The sequence below is a fragment of the Haliaeetus leucocephalus genome, unplaced genomic scaffold, assembly GCF_000737465.1.
Source record: "Haliaeetus leucocephalus isolate CR32 unplaced genomic scaffold, Haliaeetus_leucocephalus-4.0 Scaffold605, whole genome shotgun sequence".
Lineage (NCBI taxonomy): Eukaryota > Metazoa > Chordata > Aves > Accipitriformes > Accipitridae > Haliaeetus > Haliaeetus leucocephalus.
Genome location: NW_010973041.1, coordinates 201,701 through 218,431, shown reverse-complemented (window position 1 = coordinate 218,431; position 16,731 = coordinate 201,701). Strand labels below are relative to the sequence as shown.

Sequence of the window (16,731 nt, the reverse complement as noted above, 5' to 3'; positions counted from 1 at the left end):
AATGTTTGTCTTAAGAGCCATCTGGTAAAGGGTTTTGAGCAATGAGAATACAGTGGTAGCCAAAAAATGAACGAGCACCCACTAAAGAAATGATGTAGCTGCACTTCACTGATCTGTTTCCAATACTTAAATAAGAATTAAAAAACAGTAAAACTTGATCTTGAAGAAGGTCTCATGATTGCTGTACAGGGAACCTCAAGAAAAATATAAATTACATGAATGATGAAATTGCTACACATACTTCTTCTACATAAGATGTTACTTCACAAAATCAGAGTTCTGCTTTTCTTAGAGAATCTAAAATTAGAGTTTTGATCAGGAGTAGTAGTGCTATTTTAAAAAACCATAATGGAGCAGAGCTTGCTTCCAGGTTGTGTACATTTGCAGTAGTCCTTTTACACTCAGAACTCTTCCTGTCACTTAAGTATTGAGTTTGACCTGTATATGAAAAAAAAAGATAAATCTGTTAGGACTAGGTTGTGTCACTGCTAAACCTTACTTTGGGTTAGTTAGTATCTGCACCGACCATAATAAAAGGACTACAAGATAAATGTTCCTATCACTTTCAGCTATCTAGTATTCAATTTCTTTTTAATCTCTACACTTAAGCCATGTATCTGCAGTGGGAGGTCACGCAGGTAATCTATGAACTTCTCATTTTATTATTCTAATGCACTCATGATCAGAAACGTAGAACAGCACACTAAATATAGTTGTAGAAAATTCCATCATTCTTGCAAACATACAGAATTCTCCTCTCCTGATCCATGCTGAAATTAATCTGGTATATAAATAACAAGGTCTGAAGGCCAAAGCACATTACATCATTACTTTTATTGTTAAACCAGGATGCAGACACAACTAAAAGTTCAGCTTCCTATCCTGCCCCAAGCCTACCATGGGTCCACAGAGCAGCTGTCATCTTTCTTGTGGCAAGATGATTTCTTGCTCTCTAACAACAAGTATCATCCCATTATTTGAGTGCCTAGCCTGTTGTTACTGGACCTTTTATCAGTGCTACTGTTCTAGCAATAAAATAAATCCTACTTGGTTTTCTGAAAGGAAAAAATGGTGGGAGGCTATCTAACCTGTTAGAATGAACTAAAGAGAAATGGAGAAAGGTGTTTGATACAGGAAAACAATGATAATGATCTGGTCTTCATTTTAGTGGCAATCAAGTCTTCAGGTAACTGCTGTAGAACCCATGTTCTCTCTAGCAGCTCACTAGCAGAGGTGACAAAAAGATAGAACTCATCTTTCTCAAATCTTAGAAGAGAACTCAGACCTCTGTACTACTGACTTTTAAGTGCTGTGTTTTGGCTGGAGCTTAGTGAAATCTGCTAAAGTGCCATTGTTCATTACTTTCAAGGGAACAAATGTAAAGCATGTGTAGACAATATTCCAGTCCTAACCAAAGTATACCACTAGTGTGGTATCTGAATGCTAGCAATGGAACTGGTCCCGTGTTTCTCTTTCATTGCCTCAGGATCATCTTAACTCTGAAAATAACAGAATGGATCATACTTTGTACTTCCTGATGCAACTTTTACTTGCTTAGGCAATATCATAGACCTGCTGTCTGCACGTTGTCTTACTTTTTACAGAAATTCTTTCAAGTTCAGGTAAAATATACCTGTTTGAGGATTGCATTATCCTAAATGTAAAAGAGGTTATTAAACACACAGTGTACACTTCGAATTTAATAAAATTGCACTCCTGCTGTCTTCAATAGATTCAATAGAATTTAGGCTTGATATTTTATCATCAGAAACAAAAATTCTAATCTTTTTGGCAGTTTTGCTAATGTTTAAAAGCTTAAACTTTTTAAAATTTAAAACAAATTAACTTTCCCAGCATTCATCAAAAACAAATGCTTCTCTGTTTAGAAAACACTTTTTCTGTGCTTTCCACAACAGCTGTGGCTTAGAAGAGTAGCATACTAGCCCAGCACAGTGCCACTGACTCCTGTCTTAAGCCAGAGTATGACTATCTGTATGTCTGGCAATTGTCAGAATGTAGTTCCTTGCTGATGAGTTTCTAGGCAATACCTTTTAGTTTTTCTTCCTAATAAGCAGTGGATATAGAATGTAATGCAAGTGCCAGGAAAGCCCAGTCTTTGTGTAGCCATCTAAATAACAGGTCCTGGGTCTTGCAAAATAAAAGTTTCTGTCTAAAGGATAGTTTGCATGTCCTAAGACAGTTTTGGTCACAATTCTTAAGTGTGACATACACTCACAATATTTTTCCTTTCCCTACTCTCCTCTAAACTTGCAAGATTTTTCAAAAGCTGTTTGTATTTTTTTCAACTTAAGCTCACTAAATGTGACACTGGAATGGTTTCTGTATTTTTTGTCTCAATTTAGGTGAAGATAAGAGTCTTTAAAACTTATAGCATCATTTAAGAAAGTAGTTGCTTTTTTTCCCCTCCTTTGCATTTGTTAAGAAGGAAGAAGTTATTTTACATTTGCATACTAATATTTCATAGATGTTTCATGGCAGCTCTTTCATTTTGAGCTCTGTTTATGATTATGTTGCTGAATTGTATAGTCTGTATTATGATAGAGCGGTGACCCTCAGAATAGTCTTGCAGTTGTGGGCAGGCAGCCTTCTTTCATCCCAAAACTGCTTCAGAGCTTTAAGTCTGTTGTGTGTCATCTCGTGAACCAACTAAATTAGAATAGGTCTCAAAAAAACCCAGCCAAACCCAAAACCCCAGAAAATTGCAGCTCCAAATTTAAAAGGAAAAAATTAATATAATTCCATTTGAGAATCCTCAAGTGTTTAGTAACAGGCCAACAAAAGACAGGTAAGCTTTTTCTTTTCTAATTTGGAGTCACATCTAAAAAAAAAAAACCCTCCATGAATCAAATACTTTTTGTCTGACCCTCCTCCCAAATAAACATCACTATCATAATGCAAACATGTTACTCCTACCTCATCACTTAAGACATTAAAAAAGATGGTTCTTGTAAAATCAACCTGGGAAAGACATTCTTGGATCTGTACCGACATGCAGACTATAGTTTTCTTATACCTTTCACTCTGAAAAATAAGGCATTTCAGCAGCAGATTGTGAAGTTTTGGTGTGGGTATTGACTGAACTGACCTTAACCAGTTAACTAGACAGAATGTAGCAGCATTCCTTACAAAAGACAGCATGTTATAGGATGCTTCTGATGATAATCTGACATTGTATAATATTATAAATTCCCAGAGTTTATCAGAAAAGGCAACTGTTTAGGTATTTATTTTAACGTGTTAGGCATTTTCTTTTGTGTGCTGCTTTAAACTGGATTACATTCAAATAAGAATGGATTGGAAACAAAAACTCACATCTTGTGAAGCATTTAGAATTTTCTGAGGTTTGCTGGACTGGGACAAGAAGTTAAAATTTTTTAAGCATTCTGAAAAGTTGTGACTTGGCATTTCTGAAAATTTGCATTTCAGCTGTACTGAAACTTTTTGTTTCAGCTCCAACTTTACACAATGCAATATTTTAGTAATACACCTGTAGAGCCTAAAGAGTCTAAACAATACTGAGCCTTATCCTCCACAAACTAAGTAGAAATAAGCATATTCTGTGAAGAGAGATGAATTATGGCAAAATCCTATTCTTTCTGTAGGAAACAACTGTGCTGTAGAAACAATGTCTACTATACTATAGATACCGCAAATCATATCTACTATATCATAAGAAGCATTCTCAATAAGTACATTTCAAGTAAAGGGTAACTTTTTACATACAACTTGTTTTGTATGTGTACAGATTTAAAAATTATGTTAAAGGTGGTCTGGTATGTTCAGGAGAATGACAAATGGTGCAGAAAAGAGCTGAACAAGAACAAAGTAAATGATCCATATCTTTCTTGCCAAATACAAGACTGGGCAGAATTATAAGGAAGGGGAAGGCAAGGGCCTGGGGTGAGATTCTGACCTTGCTGGTGTCAGCATAACTACTGTTCCATCCTTGTTTAGGATGAAGATACAGCCATGGAATTAAGTTTGCTGTTAACGAGGTCTGGTTTAGAACTTCTCTTTTATGAACTACAATCCTTAAAAATGCTCAGGTACTGTGCTTCACTTACTATCCTAACAGATATTCCTTGTTACTGGCACTTATATACTCTGCTTCCCCTTTGACACAGCACTAGAGGGACCTTGGAGGCCTCTTTGTGTTGCCAGAGAAGAAGAGAATTCGTCCAGGAGGGAGCTGGGGAATGCAACACATAAGCACTCCATGAGGCAGACCAGTAAGTGACCTTCATTAGTCATCAAGATTCAACAGCAGTTGGCAAGCTTGGCTTCTGTGATCATGGAAATATACTGTAAATACAGCACAAAGGTTGTCCAAAATAGAAAAACAGCAGGAGGTGGGAGGAGGAAAAGGTAATTGAAAACTAGTAACACAAAGTATCTTCAGAAATAAGTGGAGGAGGAAGCAAAGAGACTTTGTATCTCTAGTGATCCCATTATCCTCTGGACTGCATTTGGCACTCAGAATCTCTACCTGGTTCCATGTGACTACATTTGTATATATCACTTGTTTTACCCTGCCCTGCTACCTGATAATTACCACCACAATTGAGACATGCAGTGAGGCAAGAAAAGGCACAGAACAAAGGCTTCTGTTGTTTCATACTTTTGTGATCATAGCACAAATGAAAACAAACTGCTTGTTTCATTCTGTTGACTTGTCCGAAGAGTAGCTGTCAAAATTTTCCTGGAAGACAAAGGCCTATCCTCATCCAGATCAACTGCAAAACTTCTTTTCTAGGGGGAGATTAGAACTGTTCTCTCATAGCATACACAGACCTACCACATAAGCCAAAACAAGAAATGGTCCACAAACGAAGCACTGTATTGAAAGCCATTTGTCAACCATTGTTTGCTTCTTACCTTGTAAATTTTTTCAGTAAATGACAAAGATTTTGCGAGCATGCCATAAAGAGTGCAATTGGAAATACAGAAGATGGCAAGGTGAAGTTATCCCTCCATTACGTAAATCAATTTGAATCTAGGTTGGCTGTTGGTCTTAAAACATGCTCTTTCATAACCAAGTAATTTCTTAGATCGTTTCCAAAAGCTAGTACTCATGCTAGTACTTGAAGAATACTCAGTTTTCGATAGCTCCATTGACAAATGTTCCCTTAAGCATTAAGTATTTTAGATGTACCTAGAATCAGTTTCATTCATGGCTTCTGACAGCTCTGTGGAGCATGTCTGATCTTCAATTATTCAGGGATAAGTTGTATTATTTCTGGTAGATGGTTTCTACACTATTAACTGATTATTAAGATTAGTTACCTACTTAAGTTGTGAGAGCTCACTTTTTGTATTCACTGCTGCATTTTTGTTCTTTTAGAGCTGAAAGGTTTTCCAGTGCTGAAATACATGCCCAACTGGAAAGTAAGGAAGAGGAAAATGGACATAACTGAGTAGGAAATGGTATGAAACTGTCCACTTATTGCCATTCAAGTAGGAAAATGTATGCTTACTTGGGAAAGACAAGACAAGGTTAATAATGGTACTAAAAAAAGTAGTTCTGTTTGCTCAAGAACAAGAAGGAACTGGAGGAAAGTTGGCATCCACAGAAGGAAAATCTTCAAGGCTCTTTCCTCCTTTTCCATCACCTGATGAAATTGGCTTATATCTGCTGCTGATCTATATGCATGTGTGTATACAGAAAGGTTTATTGATTGATTCATAGGTAGATAAGTATGTGTGTGTGTGCACAGTAGCAATTCTGAAATATCTTGGTAAGGATCTACTTAACATATTTGAAAATTAACACAGTACCAAGTTATTCTTCAGTTAACTTTCCAACCTCAAAAGCAGTCCTTCTTGAACCACAATAAACACAAAAAAGTACAAACACAAATAAACATCTCTTTCATTCCCTCACACATCACAAAAAGGAGTAGCTACAATTTATGTGAATAAAGCCAGTGTCTCTTACGTTTCTTACATCTCTATTTTACAGTCAAAAAGCTGGTAAATAAATTCATATCATTCATAAGAAATTATCATTAAGAGCACAAGAAATTGCTCATGTCTATGTCTAAATGCCTATTGTTTTTGAAGTGTGTATCATTTGGACTAATTTTAATTCAGGCAGTACCTCTTCAGGCAATGTACTGGGTTTACTGATGGATGGTTGCTAATCTGGGCTCTTGGCTACTCACTTATGCAGATATCCCATTTTCAAGCATAATATACATACTGCAGCAAATTGATGTGACCATTTCTCTACCAGTTGCTAAACTATTCTCCAGCAATATCTCAACAAACAGTACACACGGTCCGCTGCTTCCATCTTCTGTTGAGTTTATAGAACAGGATGTAAGAATTCACCTGTATATATATTTAACAGTGCTTGGATGAGCATATTCTCATAAAGAGGTCATAAAACAGGTCAAAAGGGAATAGAAAAGCCCATCCAGAATTTGGGTGGCATGAAAGTTCTCCACTGCAGTGTTACTTCTGACCAGGGGTGACTTTGCAAAAGCCTCACCTGGGAGAGCTCTGCAGCTGCTTTATCCAAATGTCCAGACCTGCTGTAATGATGCTACAAGATTGCATCCTTTTTAAATACTACTCTCTTTGACTTTAGACAGGGTAAAGAAAGGATGAAGAAGGATGCAAACAATAAAGACATACTATCCATAACTTCAGTACTGTTAAGGAAGCTTATTTGAGTAACTGTGATTTTATGCATACTGCTTACCTTGATCATGTCTCTTCAGTTCCCGGCATATAGCTCTTCAGGGCAGCATATTTCCCTCTAGCTTTTCCATTCCAAAACTGGGACAAAGTTATTTCCAAAAGCAAAAGTCTCCATAGAGTAACCAGCACCCTCTTGTGTTCATGGTTCACAGAGGCCAAACTGCGCCGGCTAACTCCGGAGCCTCATTCGCTGCTCAGTGCACCTTTGCCTGCCCCAAATCCTGAAGGCTCACACATGTTCCTCCAATAGTTGGCTGTTGCCCAGACAGGAGAGCAGTAACTAGCAAAACTATATGTATCTCACATGTTAATTTGTGCAAACACCGTTAGAAATCTTCAATCTGAACAATTTTTGACCCAGTATTTCTTTGGAGCTACCACCACTATGCTTTCCAGGAACCATGGAATTTTCTCAAAAAAGAGTTTACACCGTGTGCTGATTTTGGCTGGGATAGAATTAATTTTCTTCATAGTAGCTAGTATGGGGCTGTGTTTTGGATTCATGCTAAAAACACTGTTAATGATGTGGAGATGTTTTCGTTACTGCTGAGCAGTGCTTACACAGAGTCAAGGACTTTTCTGCTTCTCACCCCACCCCACCAGCGAATAGGCTGCGGGGGCACAAGAAGTTGGGAGGGGACACAGCTGGGACAGCTGACCCAAACTGACTCAAAGGATATTCCAGACCCATGACTTCAGGCTCAGCATATGAAGCTGGGGGAAGGAGGAGGAAGGGGGGGGATGTTCGGAGTGATGGTGTTTGTCTTCCCGTGTAACAGTTACGTGGGATGGAGCCCTGCTTTCCTGGAGATGGCTGAACACCTGCCTGCCTATGGGAAGTGCTGAATGAATTCCTTGGTTTGCTTTGCTTGCACGTGTGGATTTTGCTTTACATATTAAACTGTCTTTATCTCAACCCATGAGTTTTCTCACTTTTACTCTTTGAATTCTCTCCCCCATCCCACCAGAGGGGAGTGAGCAAGTGGCTGTGTGGTGTTTAGTTGCTGGCTGGTGTTAGACCACGACACACCATGTCTTCGACAGAAGGCAGAAAGTCCTCAATGGGCTCTTCAGATTGCCAATGCTTTACTGTGGTAAGGATTTATGAGATGTAAATTGCACAAGAAATAGTGCAATAGCAATGAAATGACATAAGTAGATCCAAGGCAGAACAAATAGAGAGTTTGGCTAGGGTACAGCACTAGCATCTAAATAAAAGCACCACTGATGCAACTACCAGTGGATCAATTCTCTTACTTAAAAAAATGAAGAGGACTGCCAGCCCCTAAACTGTCCATAAATTAAAGATTTTTTCTGTTCATATTACTTCATACAAAAAAAAAATCAGAATTGCATGATTTGTAAACAGCTCTCTGGAGAAACTACTCAACAGCTATAGAGTTTAATAGAGGACTGCATATTTTTGCAGCTTTTCAAAATCTTCCTACAGAATTATGTAGCATATACTGTTCTTATTGCACAGCAGTGATTCTCCAAGAATCCTCCAGTATGATCACCATTTTCAGTTTAATTCTATGGGTTTCTCTATGAACAAAGATGTCAGTCCAAGTATTTTGCACATGAATATAAACATAATTTATCAGGTTTTTATTTATGCTTATCTACATATATTTTTGTCATCTTTGCTAGCTGAGTTTCGAATAACTTTTCCACATAAGGATATTAGTAAAACTAGGTAAATTTGAATCCAATTTAAATTCACAAAGTGCTGGATATAAAAAGATGTGCAAGAGTTTGTAGTAGGTGAATTGAATACAAATAAAATATATTCTGAAGAATATGAGAAGCAACAATAGTGCTGAATGCACTCATGAAGATATATTTAAATAAAAAATACTTCTGGCCACAATAATTAATTCAGCACCAGGGAAAAACTTCAATGAAATTTGTGGACCTGGCATTCTCGCGATTACCATCAAAAGTAAGTAAGTAAAGCATCTCAAAAACCCAGCTTTGTCTCCTGAACCACAGTGCTCCTTACATATATAATGAGGGTGAAATATTACATAATAAAAACTGCTAGATCAGCTCAAATGAGGGCGTGACATACTCGAAATTTCTGTCATCTAATGTGTACCAGGAATACAGCAATGTATGGGTATGAAGGGATAAGCAGCTGGCAGCCTGCTCTTGCAGCCTAGGTGAGCCACAGTGCAGCCAATTTAGGTGGTGTGCCTTCACATCCACTAGCCTCCATCGGTGCATTATGGAGCCCTACCTGTACCACCAGTGTTTATAATACACTGTCAGGAGAAAAAAAGTCCCACCCTTTTTTGGTGTCACACCTACCGCTACTAATAAATTAGCTAATCCATCTTTGATTCTGCACTTCTTTAAGAAGACTTAGAATCACCATCTTTTGCCTACACAAAGTAGCCTGAACAATGTAACACCCAGACTGTATTGGTCTGTTTTTCAGGTGAGTTTAGTAATACGATTTTTAAAAAACAAAACAAAACAAAACAAAAATCTGTGCTCAAATGCAGAAAAATCTCCCCCCCACCGCCCCGATGGACTTTGTAACTATGACTGTTAATTTCATGAATGCAAGAGAAAGGTGAGGTTATAACAAACCTACAGCTTGCACAGCATCCTCAATGGATATGGCACACAAAAGCTTATAATCTCTCATTTGCCTTTATGCTTTTCATTATACTCTTAATTTTAGTTGCATTTCGTTTCATACATCAGCCCATTGTCATCATTAGTCTCATTTCAGTGATCTCTACTTGGCAGGGATGTGCACATTGGTCTAAAGTGTTACCTGTTTTATGGATAAATGCAAGCAGACAACAATGGCCGATGTTGTCTCCCAAATTCACAGTCAGAATGCAATTATACTTTAAACAAATCTTTAGATTAAAGAAGGCTTTATCTTGGCCTGGAAGATACTGAAACAGATTTTTAATGTTTAGTTATTGCATTTCTCAACTGACTCTGTGGAGTGGTTTCTTTAATTCCTTATAGATGTTATGAAAAGGCGATAAAAAAAGGAAAAAAAAGTGGCAAACCTGTAAAGGAGAGTTCTACAACCTTGTTCCAAATATTCCTAATCTCACTGACTATTCTGAAGGCTAAAAAAAAAGCTGAACAAATGCCTAATTGATCTACAGATCTTTTTGGAAAAAGTAGAGAAGTTTCTAGCTAATACAACACAGAAGAGTGTATCTGAAAATCGTGTGCCATTAATTAACTCCAAATACTCTGGAAATTCCATCAGGGGAAATGTACTTTGACCAGATCAGTGCAACAGTCCCACCAGAATTCCAGCTACAGAAGAAGGAAAATCACTGCATCTAGTGTGACCTCTAGTGTGAGTAAGACTGTAGTGAAGAATGGTAAGGTATAATGTACTTTCATAGAATGGTTTGGGTGGAAGGGACCTTTAAAGGTCATCTAGTCCAACTCCTGCAATGAGCAGGGATATCTTCAACTAGATCAGGTTGCTCAAAGCCCCGTCCATCCTGACGCTGAATGTTTCCAGGGACAGGGTGTCACAGTTTCCTCGTTGCGACAATCTAGGAGAAATGATGCATCGCCAGGGACTTGCCCTGGGGAGAAAATGGACCAACACAGATACTGTGGATCAAGCGATTTCTCCATTTATTTGCTGCGTAACATTCGGTTATATACCATAACCATGCGCAAGCCATCTACTGATTGGTTAACATGTGCTGTTCATGCGCCTAAAGCAATAGTTAGATTGGATAAGGTCTTCTGATCACGCGAATGATTCCTCCTGTCTGTGTCTTGCCTGGTGTCCTGTTTTCCGTCACATAGACCTGACTTCATTTTACTTTTTGTGCTTGCTTCATCAAATTTGTAGCAACAGTTGACCTTCGCAGCATTCTTGAAGTCTGCTGCTTGCAGAGGCCTCTGACTCACAGATTGAACAGTCCCATTGTGTCTCTTGTTCTCTCTGTGTCTATTTTTCTAATTATCCCACAACAGGGCAGCTACCACCTCTCTGGGCAACCTCTTCCAGTGTTTCACCAACATCATCATAAAAAATTCCTTCCTTATGCCCAGTCTAAATCTACCCTCTTTCAGTTTAAAACTATTACCCTTGTCCTATCGCAACAAGCCCTGCTAAAAAGTCTGTCCCCATCTTTCTTAGAAGCCCTGTTTAAGTATTGAAAGGCTGCAATAAGGTCTCCCCAGAGCCTTCTCTTCTCCAGGCTGAACAATGCCAATTCTCTCAGCCTGTCCCCATAGGAGAGCTGTTCCATCCCTCTGACCATTTTTGTGGCCCTCCTCTGGACCTGATCCAACAGGTCCATGTCCTTCTTATGTCAGGGACCCCAGAGCTGGATGCAGTACTCCAAGTGGGGTCTCACCAGAGCAGAGCAAAGGGGCAGAATCCCCCACCTCAACCTGCTGGCCACACTTCTTTTGATGCAGCCCAGGATACGGTTGGCTTTCTGGGCTGTGAGTGCACATTGTCGGCTCATGTCCAGTTTTTCATCCACCAGTATCCCCAAGTCCTTCTCTGCAGGGCTGCTCTCAATCCCTTCATCCCCTAGCCAGTATTGATACTGGGGGTTGCCCCAACCCAGGTGCAGGACCTTGCACTTGGCCTTGTTGAATCTCATGAGTTTCACATGGGCCCACTTCTCAACCTTGACCAGGTCCCTCTGGATGGCATCCCTTCCCTCAGGTGTGTCAACTGCACCACTCAGCTTGGTGTTGTCTGCAAACTTGCTGAGCATGCACTCAATCCCACTGTATATGCACTGATGAAGATATTAAACAGTACTGGTCTCCATACAGATCCCTGAGGGACACCATTTGTCACTGATCTCCATCTGGACATTGAGCCGTTGACTACTACCCTCTGCACGCAATCATCCAGCCAGTTCCCTATCCACCAAACAGTCCATCCATCAAATCCATATCTCTCCAGTTTAGAGAGAAGGATGTCATGGGAGACCATGTCAAAGGCCTTACAGAAGTCCAGAGAAATGACATCTGCAGATCTTCCCTAGTCCACTGATACAGTCACTCCATCACAGAAGGCCACTAGGTTGGTCAGGCAAGACTTGCCCTTGGTGAAGCCATGCTGACTGTCTCGAATCACCTCCCTGTGCTCCATGTGCTCCATAGCTTCTAGGAGGATCTGTTCCATGATCTTCCCAGGCACAGAGGTGAGGCTGACAGGTCAGTTGTTCCCAGGGTCCTCCTTTCTACCCTTTTTAAAAATGGGTGCAATGTTTCCCTTTTTCCTGTCACTGGGGACTTCACCTGACTGCCATGACTTTAAGTACCATGGAGACTGGCTTGGCAACTACATCAACCAATTCCCTCAGGACTCTGGGATGCATCTTGTCAGGTTCCATTTTGCTAACCACAGGTTCATTTGTCTACTTCAGACGTTCTTGAAGTGTGGTTTACTTTCTTAACTTGGAGATCAAGAGAGCTGATGACAGTTCAAGAAAAAATGTTCCTCAAAGCTGCTAAAATACTGGGGTTTTGCCATTAAACCAAGCCATGGTCAAAAAATAAACCAAAGAACCTTTACGGAATCTAAGCCAACATAAACTTAGAGGAACTAAGTAGATCTTTAACAAATTTGCAACATCTAGGATTTTTTCCACAGAAGTTCTTAGCTTTAATTTATATAGCTAAAAGCAAGTTTTGTGTATCATATCTAAGTGCCACAGTCTCTTGTTTAAAGGCAGTGAGAAATTATTGGGTTTTTTATTGACATGGAAAAAAGATGCTTAGCTATATTAACTACACCTGAAAAAAACACCTTCTTTGCTCCTTCAAGTTAATCTGTAATCAGGAGATGACTTCCAAAGTACCTCCTTTGTGCCCCAGTCCTTTGCTATCTAGGATAATAAATTTTGCTTTCATATGTCAAAAAGCAGTGCAGAAAAAAACCACAACTGGTATATGTTAATCTAAACTGAGTAATCAAAGGATACATTCATAATGCTGTATCTTCAGAGAGGTAGTCTAAAGAACCAAAGGAAAGAAAACAACTTTTGAGGGCAAGAGGTGCAATCTGAGAAGGAGAAGGGCTCTTTGCCAGGAACCTTGCAAAGGGATGCCTGTCAACAGCTGGCTCTGCCCAGACTCAGGAGGCCAGGATTCACAGAAATCGGCATGAGAAGAAACTGCTCCTCTTCCTTGGCAAACTCCTCATCCAGAGGGCAATAGTCCCTGTATATACATACAGGAGGCTCTATTGTGCTCTGAAGTACAGCGGCAGAAATCTAGAGCCCTCAAGCTTTTAAAGCATTCAGGCCAAACATGCAGTTGGTGTCTGCGAGCAGGCCAGACCATAGCACTGGTATGCCTGCGTGGGCAGTTTTTCCTGGCTGAAGCTGAGATGCTGCTTAAGAGGAAGCCCCACATCTACTTCTCCTGCCTAGCTCAGATGGGTGGGAGATGGTGCTGGCCTCCCAGCCATTAGTACTTAGCTCAGGCGGTCCCTGAACACAGCCCCGCAGTGGGGTATTTACAAGCCCCCCCACCCGAGGCAGAGTGGTGATGTGCCATGCCTTGGTTCGTACCCTGGCAGGCCATACGCAAGGTTTGATATGCACCTGGCTTAAGTGTCTGTCTGCATGTTCTCAGCCCCTTGGTGAGTGCACAGAGCATGAAGTCTCTGTCCAAGAGGGACACGGGCAACTGGGCAGTTACAGGCAAATGCTGGGGAGACTGTGCAACATGGCTGCTGATATGGTGAGTGCTGTGCCCTGGATGCATATTTTGCAGCAAGGGGCGCAGAACTTCCACCTGTCCCAGCAGCAGCAGGGGCCTGTAGGCACCTGGCAAAAAAGGCAGTGGGTTTCAGTCTCTTGCTGCAGAAGAGCCCTAGCTTCTGGAAACACTGGATGCTGCTGCAGGTGGGAATGCAAAGCAGATGGGGTGAGTGAAGAGCAGGATGTCTCTGGTCCTATTCACTATCTTTCCTTTGATCTCAGAAGCACATTTTGACTTGACCACCTGTAAGTCCTGGCTATTGCTTTCTCCTAACAATGTAGGCAGGGCTTAGGAGGGAAACCATGTAATAATATAGCAAAACTATAACAGCAATATATGTGCATATGTCAATCAGACTAATATAAAGTATAAAAACTGGATAACCAATAAAATGAACTTTTTTGTGCAATGGGCTTGGGCTGGCTTCAGCCCACATATTCCTACCCAGTGACTGGGGATGCTTATCTCCAGCCCCCACTGTCTTGAAGGCCTCCCCTGAAATCCCTCCAGTTTGTCAATGTCTTTCCTGTATGGAGGGCCCAAAGTGGACACAGTACCCAGGTGAGGTTTGACCTTTGGACTGAGCCCTATTCACACCACCCTGGGTACTGCTGGCCCTTATTGCTGCCTGGGCACAAGGCTGTTCCCTGCTCAGGTCACTGCCCATCAGGGCCCATGGCCCCATCCACGGCATAGTCCCATCACAGCCATGTTGGAGCCTGCCAGGGAGAGGCAGAACAGTTACCCAGACCTTGGGTAAATGCTCACATCCACATTCCCCACCTCTCAGGCTGGATCCTGTGTCTGCAGTGGGGAGTTATTTCTCAGCATTGAAATTAGTAGCTGAAAGAGGGAGAACTACAGCTTATAGAGAAGCAAGCACCTGCCTTTATTTCACAGTTAACCTCACAGTAGAGATGGAGATTCATTCACTCCTTATTGTGAGAGCATGACCTTACACATTTTTGCCTCAGTTTTGCATCAGGACACTCCTTCATACATGACTTACTTCACTGCAGTGCTTGTGGACCTGACATACCTGTCCTGTTTCCATTTCCATGACTGTATCTGCCCCTGAGTCTGGGAGGATTAAGAGCAGAGAGGGTGGTCTATCCAGAAATGCATCTGTCGGTCACTCTGTATCTACCTCTATTTTGTGGTCAGTACACTCTTCTGAACACAGCTCTACAAAGCAAAAGCATGTGCAGTGAAGTGACTTCTCAGAAGTAATAAAACCAGAAGCAAAACCCACCTTAAACCCTATACCAGTTTTCTTCTAGGCCCTGTTCTGATGCCCTGTTCTCTGTAAAGTCTGCTACACTGATGGGAAATGTTTTGAAAAATGACATCTCAGTCAGCATATTTCGGAAGTCAGAGTCTAGACCATCAGGTTTCAGCTTATAGAGTAAACAGTTCTGGATAGAGCTAACTGTGATAATACAAGTGCAAAACAGGACACTAACAGCATTAGCACTGTCAAGTGTTACCAAAACCTATTTTTCTTCATTGCATGTTTGTCCCAGGAGGACATGGCAAAACATAGACTGTGGGATAAGCTGAGTTGAGCGAGCAGTGTTCTGCTTCCAGCTCCACCGGAAATGCCCTTGAGCTAAGAACATTGCTCTCAGAGCCTGTGCTTAATGTGCATGTGAAGGGCATATGGTTAACATCTGCTGTGAATTTTATTTTGCAAATCACCAAACTTTTGGGAAGTCTTCCAGCAGGAAAACACTGCCATAGTATCTTGACCACTCAGAAACTCCTCAGCTTTTCACAGATGCAGTAACACATTAAGGAAAAAGAATCAGCAGCCCCAGCCTGTGATGATCCTCTGTCCATCTCCACACCTGTGGAGCTGTCTACGGGCACTAGTGACTCCTCAGCTGAGGGATACAGAAGGCAAGCAATCTCCTTCCCAAATACTTCCATGCAGTTGTTAATAAGGAACTCCACCAGCACTTTCACCTGCACACATAAAACCACTGATTTCAATCCAAGGGGCAGAAAATCCATCAGCCTTTCTGACTCCTGACCCTTTCTTATGTGCAGAAAGCTGCATCCATGTCGATGCTTTTATGGAAAGCTCCTCCACAAGCATTCAAGAGAGGAGACAGCAAGGTACCCCTCAACAGGAATGCTCTGATTGGCCCAGATTGGTGGAGCTGGTTGATAAATTCAGTGTATCTTGTCTTTTACCTCCATCAGCACCTCCAGCAAGAGCAGGTTCTCCTCACTTAATATATTTGGTCCAATGCAGATGGCAAGATTGCTGGAGTCCATCCTGCTTCTTGATGAGTTTTGCTTGATGTGGTGCAGCAGAGACAGCAACCATTGGAGGATGAGAAGATTGGCTCTAGGCAGTTTGTCAGCCACCCTAAGAGAACAAGAACATAATGTAACACCACTCCAGTGGCTGCTACTTCTTTAAAAGAGCGTATTTCATTAAACTTGTAGAAATGACATGACTTCTAAAGAGAGGAAAGCATGTGCTTTTTCCATGACTTAGCAGCACTACCTTTCAAAAATCACCACCAACAGCCAGTAGTGGGTTAACTGTAAGGTCCACACTGACATGCTAGCATTACTGAAGCCCATGTCTTTGAGGAGATCAACATTAATAAATCATATGTTGTCAAGAGAAATCACTGCAGGCTTTGCTAAAGCAGATGAAAGCCTGCAATTGCGCTGTGTAGCTTTCAAGGTACTCTAAGCCAGCTTTCAAACGTACTTTTCAGGAAAGAAGCATGGTCGTGGTTGCAAGCTCCTGGTTTCACTCAAGCCATCTCAAAGGTAGACTTGTTGTCCATGCCTGATTGACAGCAGAGGGACTACTTTCACTAAGACAATGCAACTGCTGGCCACTCCTTACAAGAGTCATTTTGTGGACCAATCTCAAGTGCCTTAAGGAAGTGTTCTGACTAAAGAGATGCTTTTCTGTGCCACCTTCCCCCTAAATCCCACTCCACAGCAGCAATAAACAGCTGTCAGAACCAACAGGATTTTACAGGAAACTGTCAATTTGCACGGAAGTCCCAGGCCTCTACTAGTCCCTCCATACTGGTGGCACTACTTGCAAAACTCACTATTTCAGTTCTTCCAATCTCTCCTTCTCGCTAAGGTTCTCCAAAGGTCACATCCAGTCCTTGATAGAGGTAGGCCAACAAGGGTTTCAAGGGCACGTTTCAGAGTAAGTCCTGCAATGCCAAGAGCTTCAGATAAGGCTTTACGCTCCCCCTGATATCACAGGGAACATCCCAGTGACCCTGGGCAGGAGGC

General features: G+C 41.2%; 1 protein-coding gene across 1 annotated transcript in view; it reads right to left on the bottom strand.

Moving 5' to 3' along the window:
- The window catches only part of MTAP (methylthioadenosine phosphorylase), a 159,047-nt gene that overhangs the window by 136,206 nt on the left and 6,110 nt on the right, over positions 1 to 16,731 (bottom strand). The window contains exons 3-5 of the mRNA XM_010578160.1: positions 15,652 to 15,829; positions 15,303 to 15,420; positions 14,722 to 14,884 (exon numbers count right to left, since the gene is read on the bottom strand). Of these exons, the coding sequence (XP_010576462.1) occupies positions 14,722 to 14,884; positions 15,303 to 15,420; positions 15,652 to 15,829 (459 nt within the window). The remainder of the gene's footprint in view (positions 1 to 14,721; positions 14,885 to 15,302; positions 15,421 to 15,651; positions 15,830 to 16,731) is intronic.